The following is a 26940-nucleotide window of genomic DNA, read 5'->3' on the forward strand; positions in this document are numbered from 1 at the left end:
ACTAGTGTGCGTTTGGAGAAGTGTGGCACAGGGCAGTCGACTGCAGTTTCCCCAGCTGCGCCAAACTTTGACTCTTCATCGAACTCTCTTGCTACTCTTTCATCGAGTTGTTTTTTCTGCTTGTTAAGTCTACTGTCTCATTTGCCAACCTCTGTGGCATTGTTCGGATCGCTGGAATCTTTCTGACTGCGCGGTTTCGCGTAGCTACTGTCTGTGCCGAGAAGCACCTCCTCCATCTTCACTCGTGCGGTTGTGGAGCAATATTCTCGGTCAACATGACACATTTAACATGATTTGATAGTGCCATCCCGTTAAGGTACGTTGCTATTTCCTTCTTTGTCAGCATACAATGTTGTGCTTAATCGTAGACAATCGGAGAAATGATATTTTAAGAAGTCGAACAACTGCTGCCAATGGTGGTTGGAAAGGTTGAAACAGCGTCTTCGTGAGAGCTCACACTTTACGCAATCTATAGAATAAGGCGACTGAAAACTGGCGGTCACTCACGGACATCAACAGATGGAATTTTATTGATGCAGTCTGTCAGTGTCAGTATTGAGCTCTAAATAAGCCAGGCCGGTGCACACATATAGTTGCCCATAAAAGAGTGAAATAATTGTGTAAATTGATAGCATATTTTATTTTTTAAGATGCTGCGTCATGATATGTTTTGCCTTTACAAATGTATGGCGTTCACAGTCGTACATACGTACGCTATAACTGTACGTATCATTTTGAGTTGCACAGACATATATTCAGGCCTTGTATGATCTGGTCTTAATCTGCCCACTTAATAAGAATCAGGCAGAACCTGTTGGTGTTGTGGAATGACAAGTTTTGTGTGAAGGCTCAATTCAAGGATTTCATTTTCATGGCCTCTTCCTAGTAAGAATTCTTCTTGGAAATGCAGAATGTTCCAAACAAGTAATTCTACCTACCTTTCCCTTTAATGGCTCACGTGGCATTGTCCTTGTACATGAGGAGGTTTTCAGTCTGTCTAAAATATCTATTTCAGCTGTTTTGCATCATTGCAGGTTGCTGTGAGTCTCTTTCACACTTTGCATTCTCATATGAAAATCTAGTGCCATGAGATCTAGGTTATTTTGGCACACTTGCAGGGTTAAGCCGCTTGCATGCTCTCATTGTATGCTGCAGAATAAGGGCAGTGCACTGTGGTGAACTGGCACCTCCAAAAGTTGGCCTGCAAAGTACGTGACCGCCGCTGTGAACACACAGACGCTCCTACGTGCTCTCAGTCCCAGCAGTAATGATACGCTTTAATGAACAGCAGAGAAAAGACTCGATGACCATGATATGCTAACACCAGGCAGCACACACACATACACATTCACCCCTCGCACAAATGAACGTGTTCAAGCATTCTAATGGGAAATCATTAATGTTGCTAAAAATAGTCAGCTTGTCATCTAGTCTGCAAACTTACAACCAGCTTTACATATAACTGTTGCACATATTTGCTTAGTCATATTAGGGACATCAAAGATACAGCACCTTTTAACTGTAACCCCATGCATGTGGTATACATGAACACATACACATTTTCTATTTGCCTGCTCTTCTTATCTTGACTTTGTAGCTTAGTGCATTTCCCCTTGCCCTTGCCAAGATACATAAGGCTTCACGGATACTAATGTTGCTAAAGTTTGGGCGTTTTTATCTAAAAGGGTGTAATTTCATGAAGTAACAGTTTCTTGAAAGGACATTAGGACTAAAACTATATTCAAAAGTAAAACAGTCCATTCCTGTATCGTTGACTTACTGGTAAGGCAACACTCTAATAAAGTCGCATTTCTTTGTTTCAGACTCTAAATGCATCAGTTTTTGACTGAGATGTTCTCCTGATTAAAAGTTTACATCTGGTCGAAGCCTTTCCTGAGAATTCGTCACCTGACAACACAATGGCTTCCAATATAATTGTGAGTATGAGGTGTTGTTTTTAGTATGTATGGTATGCAACACAGATTCATGCTGCGACGAAGATGGACAGATTCCAGTGGTAATAATCATAGCACAGATCATTCCATGACAGGCCTCAGATTGAGAATTGATCAATAAAAGCACAGTTCTTCTTGCACCAAAGCAAAAGAGAGAGAGAAAATAAAACATTTGTGCAAATAGTATAATCAAGATGTCAACACAAGGTCAAGTTCATTACCATTGCAGTGTTTGCCAAGGTTGAATGAGTTGTGCGTTCTTTTAAGGTTTATATATGATTAAGAGATAATCTGCAATACCTGCATTCACAGCATTATCGTGCTGTTGTACATCTGTAAAAAGTCTTACAATATTTGCTATCTTACAGAATAAATGGTTAGTTGAAACCAATATGCGTGTCATGATAGCTCAAAAGGAAATGGCCGCTGTTTTTAATCTCACATGTTGGATCTTATATGGATATCAATAAAAGACAAAGGAAATTATGTTTACAAATTAGTGACTTACCCAAGTTTATCTTGTTAATCTCAGTTTATTCTCAAATTTAAAGGGACAAAATCAATCTGCTCAGACTGAGATAGATGGCTAGATCTATAACCAGATAGAGATGTACAGCAGTGTGGAGTGGACACTGAACATTCCTATTGTTTCAGATCAGTCACATACGGATAAGCGGCAAGTGGAATTCTGTTTTAATGGGAGGTGGGCCAAAAACAACATGCCAAAACAAATGGAACTTGAGTGCTCAGTTTGGGTGTTAGCTGCACAAAGTTAAGGTTTTCCTTAAAGTCTGAGTCAAGAGCTCTTTGATATAAAATCAGTTGAGCAAAACGCCCTTAAGTCTTTATTAAGATTTCCTTAGAAAGTATCACAGATTTCTCCATGAGATTTCCCTTCAAATTAAATAATTGTTGCACAAAAAAACCTTAGCCGCCAGTCTTAAGAAAAAAATCCTTGAGGTACCTTTAACTGTATCTCATCCACGGCATCGCAGGGTTTATGGAAATGATAGAAGAAATTAATGCATCCAAAGAAGAGTGTTATGTGATTGGAAAAACGCCCAAAGATGAGTTATTCATTTTTGTTCTATACATTTGAACGGCACAGGCAAGCACACGTACAAACTGACGTGCCGTGTTCAGTTTTGGTGGTGCAGCCTGCAATTAAGAATGTAACTTCATCTTTTGAATAAAGCACCAATGATATACTCATACTGGCCTTAAGGATAATTAACTGTAGCTGGAGTAGGGAAAAAAAAACACTGGTGCATGCATTTTGGCATTTTAGCAGAAACAAGAAAAAAAAATTCCATTACAGTGTCGGGAATTACACTTAAGGTTATTAAGCTTAGCTATGTGTTCTTGGGACTGACTACACATATTTTCCTGATAACACAGAATCAAGTATACTTTTTCATCATCTTGTAGTGATTACAAGGTAGGGTTCCCCCGACAAAATCTGGTGGGAGTCTCACCGAAACTGCTATTATAAAAGTATTTTTTCAAACAAAATACAAAGAGAAAGATATCACTGAACAATGTGAACACAGCTGGGAACTGACCTCCGAACTAAAGAGTTTTGCAGTGGGTGTGACAGTCAGTGTCTGCCTGCCAAAAACTCCAGATGCTCTCACTGATTGGGTCATGAATTAGCCGTGAACTCACTTATGTTATGTTATAACTGTACAGACTTGTTTTCTATGTTTTTATCTTGGTTTGACTGATTTAGTCACACAAGGCAGTGACGTCAAATTGATCTGAATGAGTGTTGTATCACAGGTGGAGCAGCAGTTCTCTCACAAATTCACAGTGATAGTGGTTCGAGCAGAGAACGTCACCAAAGGAGCGCTGGGTGACCTTTGTGAGTCTTAAAACATATTTTTGTTTATTCAGACCATATCGTGTGTGTTTGTTGGAAAAGTAGTTAGGGAAGAGCCTTCAAGGTTATTTACATTTGTATTTGTATAAAGAATATGAGAATATTTTTTTATGACTGGGCTTAAGACTTTTGAATGTGTGTGTGTATGTTTAGTGGATACCCCAGATCCATATGTGGAGCTATTCATCCCGTTGGCTCCAGAGAGCAGGAAGAGGACCAAGCACATAGACAACAACATCAACCCGAAATGGAACGAGACCTTTCATTTCATATTAGACCCCAACCAGCAGAATGTCCTGGAGGTGAGATCTGCATTTTATAGTCTGATTTAATTCAGTACCGGATGATGCAGTTGAGGATGAACTCACATACACATCTTATCATATTTAGGCGGATATGAAGCAATAAGCAAGTATTACCACATTAACCTAGCATCAGAATGACTCAAATTAACAAATTCAGGCCTTTCTGACAGCCCTGTTTTAATTGCACACTATTTAACTCATTGACAAAACTTGTTCAGGTGAACATAAACGGATACCAGAACTGCTCATGCATTATTTTGAGATGTTTTCAACCTTAAACGTTTGCCATTTGTTCCAATCAGTTAACATTAATGGATGCCAATTATGTGATGGATGAGACACTCGGGACGGCGTCCTTTGACGTCACAAAGCTCAGAGTGGGCCAGAAAAAGATGGAAATGTTCCTTATTGGCAAAGTAAGGATGTAATTTTTTTTTACTTTTTATACTCACCATTAATTACACATGTTGTGAAAGCAAGCATTGTTGAATCTTGCAGGAACTTGCTTTAAATTCTTGTAGAAATCCTATCACTACCAAAGAATTTATGCAAATATGTTTTTTTTACCAGGATGTGTGCACATGACACTTTAGGTTTTTTAGTTTGAAATGAAATAGCATATTTCATTATAACCTTCACTGAACCCCTGCAGTGACAGAGGACATGGCGCACTGGTTGTCAACAGAGTAACATTTTAGTAGTTGAAGAAAAAATGAAGTTATCAAATTGCATGTCTAGTTTTAACTAATGCAATTATTATTAAAAATTATGGACCTGAAACTGGATGCTGTGCAATAACCAAATGTTATTTATTTTGGCAGGCAACCAAAGTATATTTAGAGATGTCATTGGAAATCTGGTATGTATTAATATCAAACTTAAGCTTTTTTAATTGAGATACGCAACAATGTCTGTTAGTATTACTTCTTGTTTAGCCTAAAAGGGCTTGAGTGAAAGACAGATGGGTCACCTGCACAAGATTTGCATGACTGAGAAACAACTGAATACTTGAGTAATATGCTGATGAATGAAAATAGTTTCATCGTCATTGCACGGAACTTGGTGGGAGGTCTGGTAAAGTTTGAAGTTTTTTTTTAAAGTGAGTAATAAGGGATTTGAAGTCATGATAGTTTGTCTGCCAGCGGGTTTCACACCAAGCAGATCTTATCTGATCTAAAGGTCTATTTCTGTGTTTTGCACCTTGAGAGATCTCCAACTGCCTCTGAGCAGAAACATGAACTATTACTTCTTTTCTCCATCAACACATCTTTAGAAAACTTAACTCCTGTCATTTGTTTGCAGCACAAACTTGGACCTGAGGTTCAGTCACACCCTGTGTTACAAGGAAAAACAGTTCAGACAGACCCGCAGAGAAAGAGTGATGCTTGGCATTAAAAAGCTGCTAGACATGGAGAAGCCTCGCTTCCTCCCCAGTTCTCCACAAGAGGTGGGCAAAAAGCTTTATGTTTTAGAATCTTTTTAAAATGACACCTGTGTTTAAAAACTAAAACCTTCTGAGTAAAACTGTGAAATGACAGCTTACATTTATTCAAACGCTCACTTCCATTAACCATTTGCACTCATGTACATACGATCAGTGGTATTGCAAGATAGTCAAAGCCAGCTCTGTCCATCTCAGCATATATGTTGTTATTATTATTATTATTCTTGCTATTCTTGTTTTTTTGCAGATTTTGCATTGTGTGATTAATCTTTATATAAAGCTGATTTAGATAAAAAAAAAATAGATTTATGAGTGTGGTGTTTACTTTGCATACTTCTATGTATGTACAACATTTATATTACTGTATTCATTTTTATTTATTGAATGAATGACATTTAACCACAGAGCCAATCGCTTTGGCTCTGTGAAAGTTGTCAGGGCCCATTTAATGTGGGTTAGATGTGGATGTAACACAGTCTACTGCATTACTTGCATATAGGGTAGTTATACCTTTTCAGAGGATATTATGCTTTACAGAAACTATTAATAGATTTATTGCAACCATTAGCTTGTAAAAGATCTGCACAATGCCTGGAAAAGTGAAATGGTGAGGCAGATTGTGTCTGAAGCTCACAGGATCCATCTAGCCCCTCACTGCTCTCTAATTAGCATGTTAGTTTCATGTTTAGCACACAGGCATGTGAATGGTATCAGTTCTCTTTCTGCAAGTAATAATAGTTTGATATAGAGCCACAAAAAATGTAGTGAAGCTGTGATGTGACTTCATGCAGTCACTGCAGTATACAGCTACATTCACATTTCTTCTCAGAACTCAAGGAGAACTTAAAGGTCCTCCTGCTGTCTCACCACTCACCAGAAAATGAGTATGCTGCTACCTGCTGCCATTCATAGAGCGTTTCAAAAGTCCTACAATGGGCCGGTACCAGCTTGCACCTTAGCATAAGCTTGTATGCTCTGAAAGGACCATGTTAACTCCTGTTTTCAACAACTTTGCTTGCCATTCTGATGGACTATATTTTTTTTTACCATTTTACCAGAACATCAAGCACATGAAACTAAGGAAAATTGTTCTACTGCCAATCATCATAATCAGTTTAAAATTGTCACTCCTTACTCACTACCATATGAAGTGTTTGAAAAGGTCAGAGCCAAGATGACAAATATTAAAAATGTACATCATACTTGGTTAACAGTTGCATTTTTTACTTGTGCACTCATAATTATAGACAGGAATGATGGATGTGGTGTGTTTGCTTAATTTACAATCTTTGTTCCAGCCCACATTCACCCTTATCTGTAGCTGTAGTGAAGACAAAAGAAAAAAAATGTCTAAAGTTAAACAGCTCAAAGCTTTAGGTCTGTTGGCCTTGGGCAATGTTTTTCATTCTGGCTACAGACTTGTTGACTTTTCACCAATTCTGACTCAGATTAGAATAACACTTCAACATTTTCTCACAACTATTGTCCTCACAAAGCTCCGACCCCTCCTCCAGTGCTTTTAGTTAAGTTGCCTTTCTTGCTAGTTCGGTTTTGGCAAGACACACATGGGGCTGGCTGTAATCGCGAGCCAGTTTGCTCTGACTTCTTTGTGCTACAGAGGAATGAGATATGCAGTTACTGTCTTGCACCGTGAACACCAACCCTGACCTCACTGTCTGCTGAGAGGTACCAATGTTACAGAATGTGAATTATGAAACATTTGAAAAACTGAGATCACAAGTTAGACATGATCTAAAGACATGATGCAACAAACATAACATTTTCACTTTGTTGAGGTAGCAGAGGGAAGTTACTCAAGCTGAAAGAGTGTGCTCAATGTTAGCTTTATACTAACTGCTGTAGGTTGTAATGATGTGATGAAGCACGTCTGTGTCCTTTGTCTCTTCCCATTATCACTGTCACTGTCTGTGTGTGTGCTTTGCAGGTGCCAGTGATAGCCATAGCAGGTTCAGGAGGTGGTTTTCGGGCCATGGTTGGCTTCTCTGGAGTGATGAAGGCCCTGTTTGAGTCTGGGGTCTTAGACTGTGCCACATATGTCGCTGGCCTCTCAGGATCCACATGGTCTGTCTTTTTCAAGTTCTTTCTCTTTATGACCTGCTTTTCCCAATACTCTTTTATGCTTAAAGACACTTTCATCTTCTTATCTTCATCTTTTTCTTTCTGATTCTCGTTGGGTGTTGCTCCTTCCTTCTGTGGCAAACTTTCCTGCTTTCTTATGCTGGTATGAAGCTGTCACCATGCAAGCCGTTCTGGCTTATTTCAGTCTTCATGGCTTAGTGGATCTAACTTCAGCACCTCCAGCATAAACTTTTTAAAATGCTACTTGACATTATTTAAACATGTATCAGCAAATTTGACAACATTTTACCTCGCATTGAGATCTGGACAACTCCTCTTTATCCTACCAGGTACATGTCCAGTCTCTACGCTCACCCTGAATTTCCAACTAAAGGCCCACGAGACATCAACAATGAGCTGATGAAGAGAGTTAGCAGTAACCCACTGAGGCTGTTGCTGCCCCAGCACATCACTAACTACATCCAGGCCCTGTGGACCAAGAAGGCTTCAGGGCAGCCTGTTACATTTACCGATGTCTTCGGTATGCTCATTGGAGAGACACTTATACCTGCGGTAGGAGCCACCTTACATTTGTTGTTTGTTTTTCCTTATGACAGAAATTCCATATTTCTCCATTTCTACTTATTTAATGTGCCAATCTGTTGGCCCAGATGGATTTGAAATTTTCAATGGAATATTGGAGTGCTTTATGAACATCTATGAGTGCAAATGATTAAAATAGCCTTTTTTTCCAACCAGAGGATGGATATCAAGCTAAGTGAGATCGAGGAGAAAATAAACCAGGCTCAGAGTCCTCTTCCTCTCTTCACATGTCTGCATGTCAAACCAGATGTTTCTGAGCTCATGTTTGCAGGTAAAAAGTGTGTTGCATGTACCCCATATTCTTTGCAGAACTACTTTGCATGAATAACGACAGGCTAGAAATGATCAGATCAGTCAGGCCACATGCAAAATGAACGGCAAGCGCATTTCCTCATTATGTTGCACTGCTGCCTCAGAGAGGATATGACATGACATGGTGGGCTGTCATCTATGACAGCTCTTCACTTGCAAATAGCAGTTTAACTATCTCAAGGAACTGAATAGTGTAAGCAAAGTCATGGTGGACTCAGGGTTTGTCCCGTATTATGCAATACTTCCTCATTGCTGATGTGGCCTCAACAGCAACTGCTCACACTGCGTCCGTGGACCAGACACAGATACTTGAACAGAAAATTAAATGAAGGAAAAGCTAAATTCTCCAGTAATCTTGGATGAATAACTTTTGATGCATTATCACCAGGCTTCTAAACTTAAACTGGAGTTATGGCGTTGGACTCAAGTGTTGCAACAATGTAACAATAAACTGTCTGAACATATTGTATCCTCCTGTTTGAAATCCATTTATTGCAAAGCAAAAAGTGCAACAAAAAAAAAATCGCAGCGTAGTGGCTACAATTCCAGTCAAAACCTTATATCCTCATTCATTAGATTAAGATTAAGATTACTTTACTGTCATGTAGTCACACGAAATTACTCCTCCGCATTTAACCCATCCAGTTTGGCACCTGTTACACACACACACACATGCACATGCACAAGGTCACACACTCATGGAGACAGATGCCATACACTTGAGCGGTGGGCAGCCAATCACAGCGCCCGGGGAGCATGGGAGTACGATGCCTTGCTCAAGGGCACCTCGGCCGTGACAAGGAGGTGGACTGCCACCCCTCCAGCTGCCAGTTCACTAATGCAGTTATACTCTCCATCTGTACTAGTTTACTTCAGGAAATGCGTGTGATCAGAAAAAGCATTATGGTGTCCCATTTCCAATATAGGAAAACCAACCATAAGGCTATTTATAATTTCAGATTGATAAAGAGATACTACTGTGCAGTGTTACTTTGATGTCCCTAAAGACCGAACTTTTAATTTGTATATTCAAATCACGCCTGGAAAGTAGGGCCCCACATGTCGAAGATTCAAAACTTCAAAAGCTGAGTGAGATTTTCTTTGAAACCTGTTGTTTATAAGTTTACAAACTCACTATAATTGCTAGTCCCTTGTCTGTTGACCGTTTGCTTTTGTTTGATAGATTCTTTATTCATATCAAGAGAAATTTTAGCATCCAGTTATGAAAGAACAAAATTGATAAAGCACAGCATAACCTTCAGAATTGTTCCAGAGAAATAGAAATAGGTGACACAAAATAAGTCACCATCTGAGATTAGAATGAATGAGTCAAAATGAGGATGCTGTTTGTAAGTACAAAATACAAATAGAAATGAAATGCAGATATAAAATGATGGATATGGAATAGTCTTGTTATATATGACCATGGCACAAGTTTTAATGCAACTGTGGAACATTTGCTTTGCCAGGCATGTTTTATTTTTGTCAGCGTAATTGATCAACTAATCCAAGTAATCTTTGGACATTCAGACTATTGATGGGTCAAATGTCTTTTATTTTTTAACAAATTTTGGCGATTAGTGGAAATCTGGAAACTGACTATTAAAAATGCCTTTTCTCAAGAACTGTTGTCAGTGCCCCTTTTAATGTTGTTTCTCTGTCATTTGTTGACTAATTCATCAGCAGAAACAGACCTGACAGCAACCATTTCTGTGCATCCATACACACTGTTTGTTCAGTGAATAAATTCTCCACACAGAGTCTTTGCAAACTGTTGTTTTCTAGATACCACCTTTGTGAGCCTTGGGGAAAAATTATTTCTTCCTTGACTGACACCTTGGTTTCAACCACTTTATTTGCACTGTGCCTTTCTGTTTGATATAAGAACTTCACAGATTTTCTAAGTATTTTTCAGGTGTTCTGAAAGCAGAGAGCAATCCTTTTCTGTATTTTGCCTAAAAGTTTGTATTTAGAAAATTACTTTATACTGTAAACCACAAGAACATTTTATCAAATCAAATCAAATTTATTTATATAGCACATTTCATGTACAAACAGTTCAAAGTGCTTTACATAAAATAAAAGCATTGCAGCAGGGAGTGTAAGAAGCATTAAAAATACATAAAAGAATATAAAGAGAAACAAATAAAATAATTTAAATGAATTTAAAAACAAGCAACAGTCTAGATAAGTTCAAAGATATTTCATGCATAGACACATGAGAACAGAAATGTCTTTAACCTGGATTTAAAAATGTCTACATTTGGTGAGAGTTTAATCTCCACTGGCAGTTTGTTCCACTTGTTTGCAGCATAACAGCTAAATGCTGCTTCTCCATGTTTAGTTTGGACTCTGGACTGGACCAGCTGACCTGAGTCCTTGGATCTAAGAGCTCTGCTGGGTTTATATTCTCTGAACATATCACAGATGTATTTTGGGCCTAAACCGTTCTGGGATTTGTAAACCATCCGCAGGGTTTTAAAATCTATTCTGTGACTGACTGGAAGCCAGTGTAAAGATTTCAAAACTGGTGTGATGCGTTCAGATCTCTGGATGAGCTGCAGATGTTTAATGCTCTTTTTGGGAAGTCCAGTTAAAAGAGCATTACAGTAATCGAGTCTACTGGAGATGAATGCATGGATGAGTTTCTCCTGGTCTTTTTGGGAGAGGAAACCTTTAATTCTGTTGATGTTTCTGAGGTGGTAAAAAGCTGCCTTGGTGACAGCTTTGATGTGGCTGCTGAAAGTCAGATCTGAGTCTATCAACACTCCGAGGTTACGAACTTGGTCAGTGATTGTAAGGTCCCGAGTCTCAAGATATTTACCAACGCTGACCCTTTTCTCTTTGCTAGCAAACAGAATGATCTCAGTTTTGTCCTCATTTAATTGTAGAAAATTCTCTCTCATCCAGGTGTTTACTTCCTCCAAACACTGACACAGTAGCCTACGTCTGCTGGGCTGCAGTCGTCCGGTGACAGAGACACATAAAGTTGTGTATCGTCTGCATAACTGTGATAATTGATGTTAAAATTCTGCAATATCTGACCCAAAGGGAGCATATACAAGTTAAACAGAAGAGGTCTAAGAATTGACCCCTGGGGGACTCCACAAGTCATGGCCACTCGCTCAGATTCATAGCTGCCAATTGTAACAAAATAACTCCGGCCTTCTAAGTAGGACCTGAACCAGTTAAGGACCGCTCCAGAAAGTCCAACCCAGTTTTCCAGCCTGTGCAACAGGATTCTGTGATCTACAGTATCAAACGCAGCGCTGAGGTCCAACAGAACCAGGACTGAAACATTACCCGAATCAGTATTCAACCTAATGTCGTTTAACACTTTGACCAGAGCTGTTTCAGTGCTGTGATGACGTCTGAAGCCTGATTGAAAGTTATCAAGACTTCCACTTTCATTCAGAAAGTCGTTGAGCTGGTTAAATACAACTTTCTCAATAATCTTATAAAAGAGAGATTAGAGACAGGTCTGTAGTTGTTCATCATAGAGGCGTCTAGAGTTCTCTTCTTTAGGAGTGGCTTAATGGCAGCTGTCTTTAGTGACTTGGGAAAAATGCCTGATGCCAGTGAGCTGTTAACTATTTGTAGGAGATCACTTTCTACTGAGGTAAAAACAGTTTTTAAAAAGTCGGATGGTATTATGTCCAGAGAACAAGTCGGATGGTATTATGTCCAGAGAACAAGTTGTTGATTTTAGATGAAGAACTGTTTCCTCTAGGATTTTTAAATCTACAATATTAAATTGTGACATAACGTCAGAGTTATTTCTAGGTTTTAGACACAGATTAGTTTTCTTGTTTTGTGTTGCGTGAATGTTTTGTCTAATCGTTTTGATTTTTTGGCTAAAAAAGTTGGCAAATTCGTTGCATTTCTCAGTGGAGAGGAGGTCTGGGTTTGACTGTTTAGGAGGATTTGTGAGTTTTTCAACCAGAGCAAACAGAGTTCGAGAATTGTTGACATTCTTATTAATGATTTCAGATAAATGCAGCTGTCTGGCCTTGCACATCTCATTGTTATAACTACACAGGCTTTCTTTGTACAGCTCATAGTGAATCTGAAGCTTTGTTTTCCTCCATTTACGTTCAGCTTTCCTGCATTCTCTTTTCAGATTTTTGACCGTAGTGGTGTTTCTCCATGGGGTTTTCTCTTTGATCATGGTGCTCTTGATTCTTATCGGTGCAACAGCTTCCATTACATTAAAAATGGTCAAGTTAAAATTATCCAGCATTCCTTCAACCGACTCTGCGCTGATTGTTGGTAACATAGCTATGGCCTCCCTAAACTGATTACTTGTTTTCTCATTGATGTACCTCTTCTTAACTGAGAAGCTGGTTGTTTGAACATTCTGAGTAATATGTAAATCAAATAACATACAAAAATGGTCAGACATGGCCAAATCAATAACCACAACAGAAGAAATATCAACACCTTTAGAAATAACCAGGTCCAGAATGTGACCTCGAAGGTGAGTAGGTTCTGTTACATGTTGCCACAAACCAAACATGTCCAGCACAGAAGAAAATTCTTTGGCATTACCATCCGTCAAATTATCTATGTGAATGTTGAAATCCCCGGTCAAGATAAAATGGTTCAAATCAGTTGAAATAACAGACAATAATTCAGAAAAATCATCAATAAAACTTGCACAGTATCCTGGAGATCTGTAAATGATTAAGAACAGGTTTATAAAGGTTCTTAAAGCTAGATTTTGAAACAAACATCCCAAAGAGAATACAAACACTAAATCAAAATGCAGAAACAAGTGTTACTGTTTTAGTATATTTTTGCATTTTCTCATATAGTGCTTAGTGCCCATAATTTGTGCTCATTGGTGATTATAAACTAGCAATACATGTAAGGACCCAAATGCAGACTTACAAGCAGGGCAAAAATAGAAATTAAAAAAAGAAAGAAAGAAAATACAAACAAACAAAAATAAGCCAACATAGTTCAAAGGCACAATAAACACACTGGGCAGGATGTGAAAAAAAGGAACAAAAGTAAAGGTCATACATTCAACAGGCAAGGTTGAAAAAAAAAAATGGAGGTGAGAACAACAACACAGATAACACATACAAACTGTAACCTGGTATGAAACAAGTATGACAAGAAGCAGACAGTTAACGAAAACACAAAAAATTTCAAAGCTCAATCCACACAAGGACAACAAAAGCAAAGGGAAATCCGACACCAATGTTAAGATAATATTTCTAATAAGGGTAGACATTGAAAATATGTGTTAGCATTTAATGCTTTGGGTAAGTACAACTTCACAGAGCTGCTAGCATCACCATATACTCAAACCGGTTCAGGGTTTAAGCATTAGTTTGATATTTCAAGTGTGCCTGCTATGCTTTCAGTGCAGGAAAAAGTTCTCTTTCCATACTTTATCTGACCAATGCATCCTGTTTTCTGCAGTTTCATAATTAAATGGAAACAATCAGGCATTTACTGAATGATTTATGTTGATTATGTTACTTTATGGATTGCTAACACTGAGATCTCAACCTGCAGACTGGGTGGAGTTCAGCCCGTATGAAATTGGCATGGCAAAGTACGGCACTTTTATGACGCCCGACTTGTTCGGAAGCAAGTTTTTCATGGGAACTGTTGTGAAGAAATATGAAGAGAACCCGCTTCATTTTCTGATGGGTAAGAATGAATTCTTTGATGACAGCACTCAATACTGTGCCAGATCTTTTGTTGCCATATTGACTCGTGTATTTTGTGCGTCAGGTGTGTGGGGAAGTGCCTTCTCGATACTGTTCAATAGAGTGCTGGGAGTCAAGGACACAGTTGGTGGCAGCACCATGGAGGAGGAGTTAGGTAATCTTCCCCTGTTTTTTCTTCCTTTGTGACTGACCTATATCACACTGACTTTTAAGTGCTTAAGCTCTGAATGATGTTTGGCAAATTGAAAATCAATAAAATTTATTCAAAAGGTGATCCAATAAATGTTCTTCTGTGTTAAATTTGACAGCCTGATAAGAGTGTGATAAGAGTGGAAGCTCCAACCTCTAAATGTACATTTTTAATCAGATTATTCCACTTAATACCATTAATCAGGTAAACAAAAAAACTTCCAGTCTCAGATCATTTAAATCCACTCGATAAAAAGAGAAGTGTATGTGTAAGGGTATTTTTTACCATGTGTGTTCAACCAAAAAAATAATATAGAAGAGAAATGCCACCAAATTAACGTCCTTATGCATCAAATATCACAAAATTTGATAGAAATCATCTGAACAACGTAATTTCTTTTAGTTTCTGAATAGGACTTGCTGTACAGGTTAGTTCTAGCTGTTTTTTTATGTGCTCTTGCAGCTGTAAAACTCACTCAAAGTTATTTCAGGCTCATAAAACTACCTGTGTTTATATAAAAACACATTTTCTATACTGTGTATAAATTAAATTATAGTTAGAATTAACACTGTTGGCAGCACTATCTATGAAGGTTTGTGTCTAAATTTTTAGTCATGGGTGCTTTGTGTTTGTTTTCTGATAATTCCTTTGTATATGTATACTGCTGATTAAAATAACTTCCATGGTTTTACCTCCTCCTGTAACCATGACTTAGATTCTATTGTCATCTGTCATGTCTTTCACTTGCTTTGTGTCATCCGTCAGCATTGTTTACACACCCCCACGCCAGTAATTCCGCTCACACCTTTAAGAGGAGCCAATCTAAAATTACCTCAATGTTTCTCCATTCTTTGAAATATGCAGTGCATGTGTGTGAGTTTTGCGTATTTGAAGGGGAAATTACCACAACAGTGACAAAGTATCAGCTTCCTGAGAGCTCATCTGATGTTTGCTTTTGGTTGAATGCTTTTGTCAGGGGTGACCTTTACATATTCAGACGCCTTTTGACAATGTGTTGGTTACACAGAAGTGCCAGAATGTCTCCACCTAGTTTGAGAATGTATTAGTATATCAGGGCTCATGTTTCTGACAGAAATAAACAGCAGATGGGAATTTGATAATGTCACTGAATAACTGAACAATATACAACTATAGGTGCAGTTTTGCTGTGTGTTATGGATTAGACAAGCTTCTTTTGAAACCTAAAGAGTGAAATAATTTTATGTCTTACAGAGCAAATCAAACCCCAGCACATTGTCGGAGAAGACAGTCTTGACAACGATGATGAGCCACGCAAAGGTGAGCTAAGATACTCATTACTTATACAAGGATTTCATAAACTGACTTCTTCTGCGGCACGATAATAATGCGTTGTGTGACTTTGAATGCTGTCAGTGAATACTTTCTCACACTGATGATTTGCTATTTGCATTTGTCGGTGTGACACACCCACTTCGGAACAGCTGCTGTGGTCAGGTCATGAAAAAAGTGCTAAAACACACTCGTTCTCTATTTTCTTTAAAGTGTGAACTTTACATGTGAGTGAATTTGTGAGGAAGCTATTGATAGAATAAGGAAGAGAGATGGATGGAGATGAATTAAAAAGTTTGCAAAAAGCAGCTTAGAATGATAAGATATCCAAATTCTTTGGAACTGGAGGAAGTACATACATTTTAGCTGTAGTGTCTTTTTATTACAGCTTTGACGTCGCTAAAGCTTTTATTTGTTATGACAGAAAAATTGAGAGAGTCTTGAATCATCAGCTGTTCCAAATACTGTCAAGTGCCCATATTCCTACATGAACAGTGGGGTTTTAAAGTTTGTGAACCCTTTAGAATTTTCTATATAGCTATACTGGGAAATATCAGATTTTCACTCAAGTCCTAAAAGTAGATAAAGGGAACCTAATGAGACTGAATATTGCATATGTTTGAGTGGTTCTTTCAGTATTGAGTATGATCTTTCTGCAGCCATAACTGTTAATCAGTCCTGCACATCAGTTTGGAGAAATTTTAGCTCAGTCTTCTGTACAGAATAACTTTAACTTTAATGTTTGCAGATTTCCTCACAAAGTCTTCCCTTCAGATACTTGAACAACATTTATATTGGATTAGGAACAGCACTTTGACCATTCTCCATTTGTCCATTCTGTGGTAGAATGATCTGTGTATTTAGTCTAGTTGTTTCTCATAATTATCCACTTTCTCTTGACGTTCATTTCAAAGACAAACATTCTGAGATTTTCCTGTAAATCTCACGTATAGTTCCTTGTTTCATTACTGGTAACAAACCGTCATGTGCAGCATAACAGGCCCAAACCGGCCCATGTTCTTATCATATGTTGGAAGATAGAGTTTCTTTCCTCTAAACTTAGTCAACAACACATTTTTGCTTTCTGGCTTGTTCGTGTGATCTTTAGCAAACAGGCAGCAGTTTTTTTGTTTGTTTTTTTGAGACTGATGTATTTCTCTGTGCAAGCTCTGACATGCACTATGTTGTTTAGTGTTCTCTTGATGGTGGGCTCGTGTACACATTCTGATATTAGCCACATCGGATCTTTGAGGGATTTTTGGTGATCCACCCTTGAGGAGACTACTAGAAACTCTTGAAGACCCAGCTCGTCAGAGAGCATCTCCTATCCTAGCACTTACCCTATACTTCCCTACTCCCTCTACTGCACTTTATCTTTCTGTACTTCCCTCTATGCCTGCCCTCTATCTCTAAACTGTCACCTCTGATAGAGTCTGACTAGTGGTTTCCGTCTATGTAGCTTATTGTAAGCTCTGTTGTTGTATCCTCATTTGTAATTCGCTTTAAATAAAAGCCTCTGCTAAATGCATACACAGAAACATACTAGTGTTTTATATTTCCTCCATTTGTACACAGTTTGTCTGACTGTTTATGTTTTAGTCCAAACTATTAGCGATTAGAGATAGCGTTTTAAACTATTCTCACTTGATGAACATTGGCAACTCTTACACTTCCACAGACATGTAAATGTCACTGTTTTAATAAAACAGGGCAACCACTCATACTTGATTGTCATCCAAATGACTGAAAATACTTGGTTATTAATTTCACCTTCAAATGAACTATTAATTCTTATGGTTTACATACTTCTCCTGGTCCAAAATATTTAACATTGGATGATTTTTCTCAGTAAATAAATGACCTGTGATTCGGTAATTTCTCTTTTCCTCTTTTAGCACCACTACCCGTATATTTAACACATCTTCTAACTTCAGTAGGTCCCTTAAATCTCTCCAGTCTACTATGCCTGCACTTTGGGCAAACATTAAAATAAGTTGAACAGAAGCTTGTAAAATATTTGCCTAACATGAAATAAACTGCTTCAGGTTTCTTGATACCACAGAAAAGTTAGAATAGAAAAACGAGAAGGTGAAAAAAACACAACAGCAGCCCGAGTTAAAAATTCTTTAAAAAGCCACTTTAGATATGTAGGATTTTATTTATGTGTCCTGATTCATGTGATTTTTTTTTTTTTATAGCTGTTCAAAATATTTTTTGTTGCCAGCACAATTGATAATGCTTTATCACTTTGCTGTTCAGTCGGGACAGAAAACCAGGAGGCAGAGGAGGAGTTTCATCGCACCGCTCAGGCCAGCTGGGTTCGACGAATGTTCACCTCACTTTTTAGTGACTCTGCCTTATTCAACACAAGAGAGGGTCGGGCCGGGAAGGTACATTTCTAAACAGCCCTTACATTTTTATTTTTGTATTCAAAATCACTGCCAGCTGCAGGCTTCTAACATCTGAATTCCTTCTTAACATTTTACCAGGTGCATAACTTCATGCTTGGCCTGAACCTGAACACCAGCATCCCTTTCTCACCAGTCACTGAGATTACATACCACTCCCTTACACCTGAAGAGGAGGTGGATGCAGTAACAGGCAAGGAAGATAAAATGAGTCATGATTTACTGGCATCATTTATGCTGCAGCAAGAAAATGAAAAACAACATAGCAAATGATCAGTTTGCATATTGGGGTTATGATTTATTCTGTCTATATTTTCATGATAATGCTATCAAGATTTGTTAATAAACTTATGCGGTCATAATCAGACTGATACTGAATTATGTAGAAATAGATGCAAAACAGGGAATTACCTCTTATCTTATTCTGTTGATCTAAATCTAACCATAATACTCTTTCTATGTAGATTCAAAGACACTAATTTGGCCAAGTCGGCTGATTTTAGCAAATAGTGCTAGTGTTAGTTATTTGACATCTGTTTTTTACTGTTGCAGTAAAAAAGAAAAATCCCTGTTACACAATAGGTATCACTTTAGCTGTGTGATGGAGGAATAAGTTGCAGGACTCTCAATCAGGAAACAAGAATTTTAGTCCCATGACTGGAATTGAAATGTCTGTCAGTTGCTGCTGTTTTCACTGTCGGACAGAAGTGGAAAAGCAAGTGTGTGCCAGGGCCAATAGTTTCACGGCTTAGATTTACCCTTGGAGCAGTCAGGGCTATCTCTGGTATGATGTAAGCGGACATTTAGATGGTGTCTTTATAGCTCTGTTTTTGGTCTCTACCATCCTCATGTAATATAATGACTAAATGCTCCACTTTGCTCTCCAGCCAGTTGCTAACAGTTTTCTAGAAAACTATAAAAAAGTTATAACACAGAGGCATGTCACTGCACAAATCAGTTGAATTAGGTGGAATGCTGTTTTCCGATTCTTGCACGATTCTTGTATTATTTATTTGACGTTGCCTTCTTTTCTTAGATCCTGATGAATTTGACCGCATTTATGAGCCTCTAGACGTAAAGAGTAAGAAGATCCATGTCGTTGACAGCGGCCTGACCTACAACCTTCCTTACCCTCTCCTCCTGCGGCCTGAGCGTGGCGTCGACCTCATCATCTCCTTTGACTTTTCTGCTCGACCAAGTGACTCCAGCCCACCATTCAAGGTCCGAATTGGACCATTTTTTTTTTTATTCATCATTAACTGCTTGAAATAATCCATGTACACAGGAAATCAAGAACAGAGTCGTCTTATATGTGTATGTATGCCACAGGAGCTTCTGTTAGCAGAAAAGTGGGCCAGAATGAACAAGCTCCCTTTCCCCAAGATCGACCCCAAAGTCTTTGACCGGGAGGGTCTGAAAGAATGCTACGTCTTCAAGCCAAGAAAAGGCGAAAAGAACTGCCCGACTGTCATCCACTTTGTCCTGGTCAACATTAACTTCAGGCAGTTCAAAGCGCCTGGTAAGTGTGTGTTTGTGTGTGTGTGTGTGTGTGTGTGTGTGTGTGTGTGCGTGTGCGTGTGTGTGTGTGTGTGTGTGTGTGTGTGTGTGTGTGTGTGTGTGTGTGTGTGTGTGTGTGTGTGTACGTGTTCACATAATCTATGTGGGGAAAATATGACAACGCTTTTTGCATTATTACAATCACATCATTTTACGTCATGGCACATGAGACATTGCTTCCCTGAAGTTGCATTCCATATTCTGCTCCAGGCAGGGTTTATGTTTTTTCTGAACTTAGGCCCTTCATCTGAGGGGCCCAAGTAGAAAGAATCTGCTCAAGGTTACCGGGGTTTTCGGCTGGAAACTGTGTGTCTACTTGGTGTAACTGCGTCCACATGAACAAGTAAACCACAGTGTGTTCAGTGTTTTACGACTGGCTTGAGTGAAATATGGTTCCTCAAGGAACTAGGTGCTGGTAGGGAAGCTCTCGCTCCAGTGGTATAGCTCTGTGTATAAACAGGTCGTACATCAGGAGCAATACTGAAACACATTTCCTCTCCTCTTTACATTCTGTAGGTCATCTGCCCACATACTTCCTCAGTCTGTTTATGGATGTTACATAAGGATTTTCTACTAAATCCCATAGACAGAGAAAATCCATAAATGGACTTCCTATTTCTGCTCGCTACTGTGTTTTTTAAACTTTAATTTCTTTAGTGCAGGTTTTCATTGAAACACTAAATAGATTTGATAAAGTAACTGCTTATAATATATAAAAAAAACACTAAGTTGTATTGAAGTGTGAAAAAAGTACATAAAACAGCTTCTCAGTTCAGAAAAGTTTAATCTCTATTACAGTGTGTGTGAGTATCAGTTCACAATTTAATAGCGTTGTTAACATTGTCCACAGCTGGAAGGTGACCAGAATATTTAATATCTACACCCTGTGTTTTTAACTTCACATCTAAGGAGTTGAGTTTGAAACAAATATTGCTCTGTTTTCCCTGGATGAATCATTTAAAGCTGATCCGGGTTCTGTCAAACGGAGTCCTCGGCGGACACGCTCTGAGCTTCTCAGAACAGAAAGAGCTTCTAATATTTTGTCTGATTTTGAAAGCAAATTTCACATATATAGTGATTGCCTAAATCATCTGTGTATGGCTAGAATAACAAGCTTTTCTGTGATGTCACAAACTCAGATTTCATATTTATTTATGTTTTAAACAGAATTCTAGATCCAGGATCTGTGAGCTTCTCCCTTCGGAGCTTGATCGCATTCATTGTGATCTACAGAAATATTCATATTAAAGGCAAATGCATTATGGGAGATGTATTTTATTTCTGTTTGCAGCGCTCTCAGAGAATCACAATGCATTTCACTGGACATGTGGTGGGCTGCATGATGGTTTGATGGTTAGCACCTTCGCCTCAAACACGGGTGGAGTTTACATGTTCTCCCCATGCATGCGTAGGCTCTCTTAGGGTGCTTCCTCCCACAGTCAAAAACATGCATATATGGGTAACTGGTAATTATAAATTTATAGTATGAGTGTGTGTGTGAATGTTAGTTGTCTCTGCATTGGCCTTGTGATGGACTGCCGAACTGTCCTGGGTGTATTCTCCCTCTCTCTCAGTGGTACCTGGGATAGCCCGCCACACATGCTGAATTGAATAAAGAAGGTATAGAATATGGAATGATGGATGGACACGTGTTTTGAAAAGCAAGACATTATATGAAATGCTCACGGCTCTACAAATGTTGCATCATTCATCAAAGGGATACACACTGTCATCTTTCTTTTTTTGGATGAATGAAAGTTATTCAGTTAATTGTTTACAGTTTTTTTCAATTTATAGCTGTTTATAAAGCTTAGCCTCCAGCTACAAAGAAAAGTAGATTAATTGTCTACCTCAGTAAATAAGTTGTAATCTGAAGCACAGTGTTGTCGATCAAACATAAAATTATTTGTTGTCGAGAAGTATGTCTAGCACAGTGCACTTTACACTTGAAATACACATAAAGTTTGAGTGGAACACATAGATTAGTGACCAATCAAGCTTTCATTAACAACTTAAACTATACACCTGTTGATGAAGATCATATAATAAGATACAAAATTCCAGAAAAGCTGAAGAAAAAAGGGACTGTAAGTGCTAGTTAATGTTTTATATATAGTGAGAAACTGTACACATCCCTGTGGATCAGCCTTATTTTTCCTTACTTTGCATGTTTGGCAACCTTACAGGTGTTCCCAGAGAGACTGAGAAGGAGAAGGAGGTGGCAGATTTTGACATCTTTGATGACCCTGAATCACCATTCTCCACTTTCAACTTCCAGTACTCCAACGAGGCATTCACCCGGCTTCACAACCTCATGGAGTTCAACACTCTCAACAACCTCGAGGTCTGTTAGGTGTTTTGTAAGACAGGAAATTAATAGTATTTCTCATCAAAGTCATCAAAAGTGAACACCGCACTTGGCAATTTTCAAAGTCATGAAGGGGTTAGAGCAGTGTTTCTCAATCCTGGTCTTCAAGTACCACTGCCCTGCATGTTTTCGATGTTTCCCTCCTCCAGCACACCTGATTCAAATGATCAACTGCAGTGGCCTGATCAGGAGCCATTCATTTGAATCAGGTGTGCTGGAGGAGGGAAACATCGAAAACATGCAGGGCAGTGGTACTTGAGGACCAGGATTGAGAAACACTGAGTTAGAGTGATTCAGATGGTTGTTGTAAATCTACTTCAAGTCACTGTCAGCATGGAAATTTTGCACTTTCACTTCTTTTATTGCGCAACTTAAAAAATTTTGAATACCAAAGGCCCATCTGGAACCAGATGGCACAAGTTTTGACTTGTTTACAACAGGCGTGTCACTGCGCAAGGTCAAACTGACTTTCTTTTAGTATGAGTCACTTCCCTGCTGAGTAAGGATTCAGATTTCATTTCACTGGCCAGTTATCTCAATCAGGCAAATTTATACTCCCAATCTAATCTCACAATATGGGGAAAAAAAAGCATTTCCCAAAAATTATATCATGTGGAGGCCACACACTTGGAAATTATTTGCTGACACCATGGAAACAGTGCTAATTTCAAATCAAGGAGCATATTTTTCATGGTGGGATCACATCCTGTCATTCCTGGCAATCACAAAAAGGTGATTCGGAGAAAGAAGGAGTGGTGCGACGAAGTAGACTCAACCTCCTCCCAAAAGGTGTGGTGTTGTCGCCACCTCCTCATATGGGATTCATCACCCTGGCAACCAAACAAACCCATCTGACAGAAAGTTGTGATATGTGCACAATTTATTTACATGCTTCAGTCAATGGAGGAGAAGCCTGCTGCTGTCCATGTTCCCGGCATGTAATTTCAGAATTTATGCTCATCTCATATTCTTCTGTTATTTTGTGTACTTCTGTTTCCTAAATACCTTCACGCTGACAGATTTTTTGGGCAGTATGGAAAAACCCTTTCTGGCTGGATTTTCCATCAGCCAGATGTTATTACCAGCTGCAACAGTCAGAAAGTGTGTATGTGTGTGACAAAATTTACCCATGTTTTTAAGTATGTTGGGGTTGAGATGTTGCAGCCTGGGTTTATTGATGATAAACTATGATTATTCATGTTATCATGAATCACGCTGCTCTTGTCCCACATTCTTTCAATTTTGTAACGTTTTTCTAGACTGAATATCATGAAAAAAGTCTACTGACTTTCAATTTGGAGACAGGTGACAGGTGTGATTTTTATCATGGTGCCACCGTGAGGTCAACATGTCTGGATCGAAGGGGGTTTTGATTAGTGTCCAGTACTTTTTGTATTCAGCAATATATTTAACAGAAGTCTCAGAACTTTTGAGGCGTAATGTATTTTGAGTTTAATCCCTGTATTTGTCCCCTGTAGGTCATTAAAGAGGCCATCAAGGATTGCATTGTGTCCCAGAAGGAGAGCCCCTCGAGCCTCTCCCATCCCTTCTCCCTCAGTGAGATTCCGAAAAAGAAGTTTTTTCAAAGAGATCCTAGCTCAAAAACCTTGAATCATCTTTGAAAATATTACCAGTAGCTTAAAGCTAAGACTCTGAATAAGCAGACTTTTTTTTTAGTATGCATCCGAAAAGTCAAGCATTTTATTTGTACAAAATGCTCTTATCCTGATCTTTGTATACTTTAAATTATGATGGTTTTGTTAAAGTCTGGATTTTTAGATAGTTGTCTAATAGAGGGCTTTTGTAAAGAAACTTAATAAGTAAAAGCTTTGTGATTGCACTTAAATACAGCAGCATTTTCATCAGAATTTTTGTACACCATTGTGACTGCTGGAAAAACTGTATTAAACCCAGACAGAGAGTTGATAGTTCCTTTCTGCTGGCTGTTTCAAGACTGGAAACCAGTCTCTGCCATCACATTATTTGTTAGTCCTTTTTTGTTGCTTTTTATTTCCACCGAAAATCCCGAACTATGCCATATATTAGTTTTTCATTTTGAAAGAAATTTCTTCTTCAAACCCATGCGCTCATTCACTTCACTTTATTGCATCATGTTAATTTTCTCTACTTCCAACATTCACCACTCATAAGGATACTCTTGGCTTCACTTGAGCTGCCAAAGTTGAGCACATGAGCTGCATTTGCATTTTTCCAAATGTGAATTCCAAGTAAGAAGCCTCACCTGCGTTGTACCTGCATGAGAGCTGAACTTGTTCTATACTTAGCAACGCACCACAGAGCATGCAAATAACCATGTTTTTTCTTCTTTTCACCGGATGGCTTGTCTAAACATGTATTCCTGTTTGGAAGCATGGATGAGGAGCTCGTAATCTTTGGCTATGTTTAATGACAACTCTTAAACATGCCAAGTGCATCCCTTCTGGATACCTCAAACATCTGAATGATGTTTACTCACCTTCAGAGAGGGAGCACTCCCTGCTCTCCTGAAGGGAGTGCCTCGTTAAATCCACCATTTTGGAAAAACAAAACTGGATGCCATGGAAACAGCTTTGTTGCTTCTGTTTTTCTCTGGCGCCAAGTCTCTGCATGGATAAAGTTGTTAATTTTTCTGACAGTGTTGTATCCGATAGCCTTTTAGATATAAACACAACTAGATTTTTCCATGACCGTTTCCTTTTCTAGCCAGCTCATCTCACTGCTGGATCCTCTCATTAAATAAGTGGAGAGAAGGCCGGATGGAGAGGTGTGTGCGATCGCAAGACCTGCTCACACCTGAGAGTGGTGGCTCTCAACAGCATCTGGTGGAATTTTACACACTACACCTACACCTGCAGCAGTAAAGGCCTGGAATTTGACACACTACACCTCTACCTGCTGGAGCCTGAAGGCTGCACATAGAGCAGTGGCATTTTGCACTGAAACACTTCTGTGCACTGCATATTCCCACTTTAACCCTGTTTCTAGCCATTTTTTTGCCTTTTTGTTGTTGTTTTAATTTTTTTCTGTAGCTGCAGCGTTCACCTTAAGTCCTTCAAAGAAATTGTTTGACGTCTGGGGTGAATCAAATATTCACTTATGCAGACTCAAATGAAAATCTCAAGAGCTATCTCATGTCTGTACACATGAGCAAGAAGCAATCAGCTTACGTTGTACAAAGACTGGAAATGGAGGAAACAGCCAGCCTGGTTTTAAAACTAATTTTAGAACAAGAGATCATTTGTCAATTTTAATTTCTGGCTGTGCATGCAACTAAATGCTCTACTGTGTTCACCAACTTTTTGCTTTAGTCACTAACTTTATATGCCTGCTGTGTGGGAATTTAGAGCTTTTTTATTGTTATTTTTTAAACTGTTGACCACTGTGGCTGGTGTCAAGTTTATAAGAGCCACACGGGTGAAATGGTGGGCTGTGAACTGTAGTTAACATGAAACTCAATATTCCAGAAAAAACTGCAGATAAATCTCTGTTTAATCGTTACAGCAAATGTTTTTATGGTCACATTGTTTACACTGTTCACAATGTTCACAGATAGTAGCAACTGTTGGCTACAGTGCATTAATATAACAAGATTTTTTTACATTTCTATTTAGATCTTTAGGATTTTCTTGGGAAGTAGTGGCCTTTGAAAGCTGTGACACATGATATTGGGACAGGCTGGGACTTGAACTTCCGTACAGATACATTTTTAGAGTATTAAAGAATGATTAAGGGTAAATCTCTAAATAGCCCACATGATTTTACATGAAACAAAACAATCATTGATCTTTTTTGAGGACTTCTTGTCAATTTGTCATGCTATTTTTTGACACTTCTTTTCACACGAGCTGTTGCTATTTTGATTCTTATATATTTGATTTATAATTTTTGACAACGTTTACATGTTACAAGATGACAAGTCAGTTCTCGGGATTTGACATGAACACACGTACTCTCCTGCGATCATTAACTGTATCATAACTCATAAAACATGACATGCATAGTTTTTATGTTGATGTTAAAGGACAATAATAAAAGAGAGAATTGATCATTTTGTAATGTTTTCTGTTAAACTGTTTGATATCTGTGAGAACCCTCCTGAAATGACACATAACTTGAGGAAAAAGTGCAGGGTTTTACCTCCACTTGGCCTTTGGTTCTGCTTCTTTTTTGGTGACAGGATTAACCTTTGTAGAACTTGTAACCATACCGTGAAAGCAGATAATGTGCCGGATTTTAATCCACAACAGAAATTACATTTATGCCTTCAATGACTTTAAAGCTTTCATTGAATTTATTCTGCCATCAGGAATGTTTTTTTAAAAGCTTTGCAAGTAAATACCAGAAAGCTAATTTTATAAAAGCCAACATAACAGGAATCCCTATAAAAACAGATGTTCTAACTTAAGATAACATTTTCAGAGCATGTTTAGAACATTACATTTTAAGCACATGCAAAACATTTTAGATAAAATGCTTTAAAGAGTATCCTTGAATGACTTTTTGATTCTGTGTCATGTGGTAGTTCAGGAGAAAAGACCCAAATGAGGATTACCGAGGCGATGACAAATTCAATGACATACTTTGCCATCAAGTACAGTCATACACAACTTCCTTTTACCAAAGAAAATCTCATCCTGAAAGAATTAACCAAAGTGACAAAGGTATTCCTTCAAGGAAGTGTAAAGACTCAGACTACTTTTTCTTTTAGTCTTCATTGTTTTTTCACAGCATTTAAGTCAACCTTTATAAAGACATTATTTAGGAGGAAAACTTGTGCAGATGAAATCAAAGCTATCAAAAGTTTTTTTTCTTATCTATGTTTGATTATGTTCTTGGTCTTGTGAC

General features: G+C 38.4%; 1 protein-coding gene across 1 annotated transcript; it reads left to right on the forward strand.

Annotated features, from left to right (window-relative positions):
- On the forward strand, positions 1–26140 carry pla2g4ab (phospholipase A2, group IVAb (cytosolic, calcium-dependent)). Its single transcript, XM_075485756.1, has 19 exons — positions 1–316; positions 1824–1937; positions 3735–3816; positions 3988–4136; positions 4442–4555; positions 4961–4998; positions 5442–5586; positions 7529–7665; positions 8013–8235; positions 8422–8536; positions 14104–14241; positions 14326–14415; positions 15685–15750; positions 18022–18152; positions 18252–18363; positions 19207–19391; positions 19500–19689; positions 21914–22071; positions 23574–26140. The coding sequence occupies exons 2-19, from the start codon at positions 1920–1922 to the stop codon at positions 23715–23717; spliced, it is 2235 nt and encodes a 744-aa protein (XP_075341871.1). The 5' UTR covers positions 1–316; positions 1824–1919; the 3' UTR covers positions 23718–26140.
- The last annotated feature ends 800 nt before the right edge of the window (positions 26141–26940 follow it).

Source organism: Odontesthes bonariensis, chromosome 15 (genome assembly GCF_027942865.1).
Source record: "Odontesthes bonariensis isolate fOdoBon6 chromosome 15, fOdoBon6.hap1, whole genome shotgun sequence".
NCBI lineage: Eukaryota > Metazoa > Chordata > Actinopteri > Atheriniformes > Atherinopsidae > Odontesthes > Odontesthes bonariensis.

Coding starts and splice junctions, on each gene's coding strand:
- pla2g4ab (XM_075485756.1), top strand. Junction 8,236..8,421: donor GAGAGACACTTATACCTGCG/GTAGGAGCCACC, acceptor TTTTCCAACCAG/AGGATGGATATCAAGCTAAG. Junction 14,242..14,325: donor CCCGCTTCATTTTCTGATGG/GTAAGAATGAAT, acceptor TTTGTGCGTCAG/GTGTGTGGGGAAGTGCCTTC.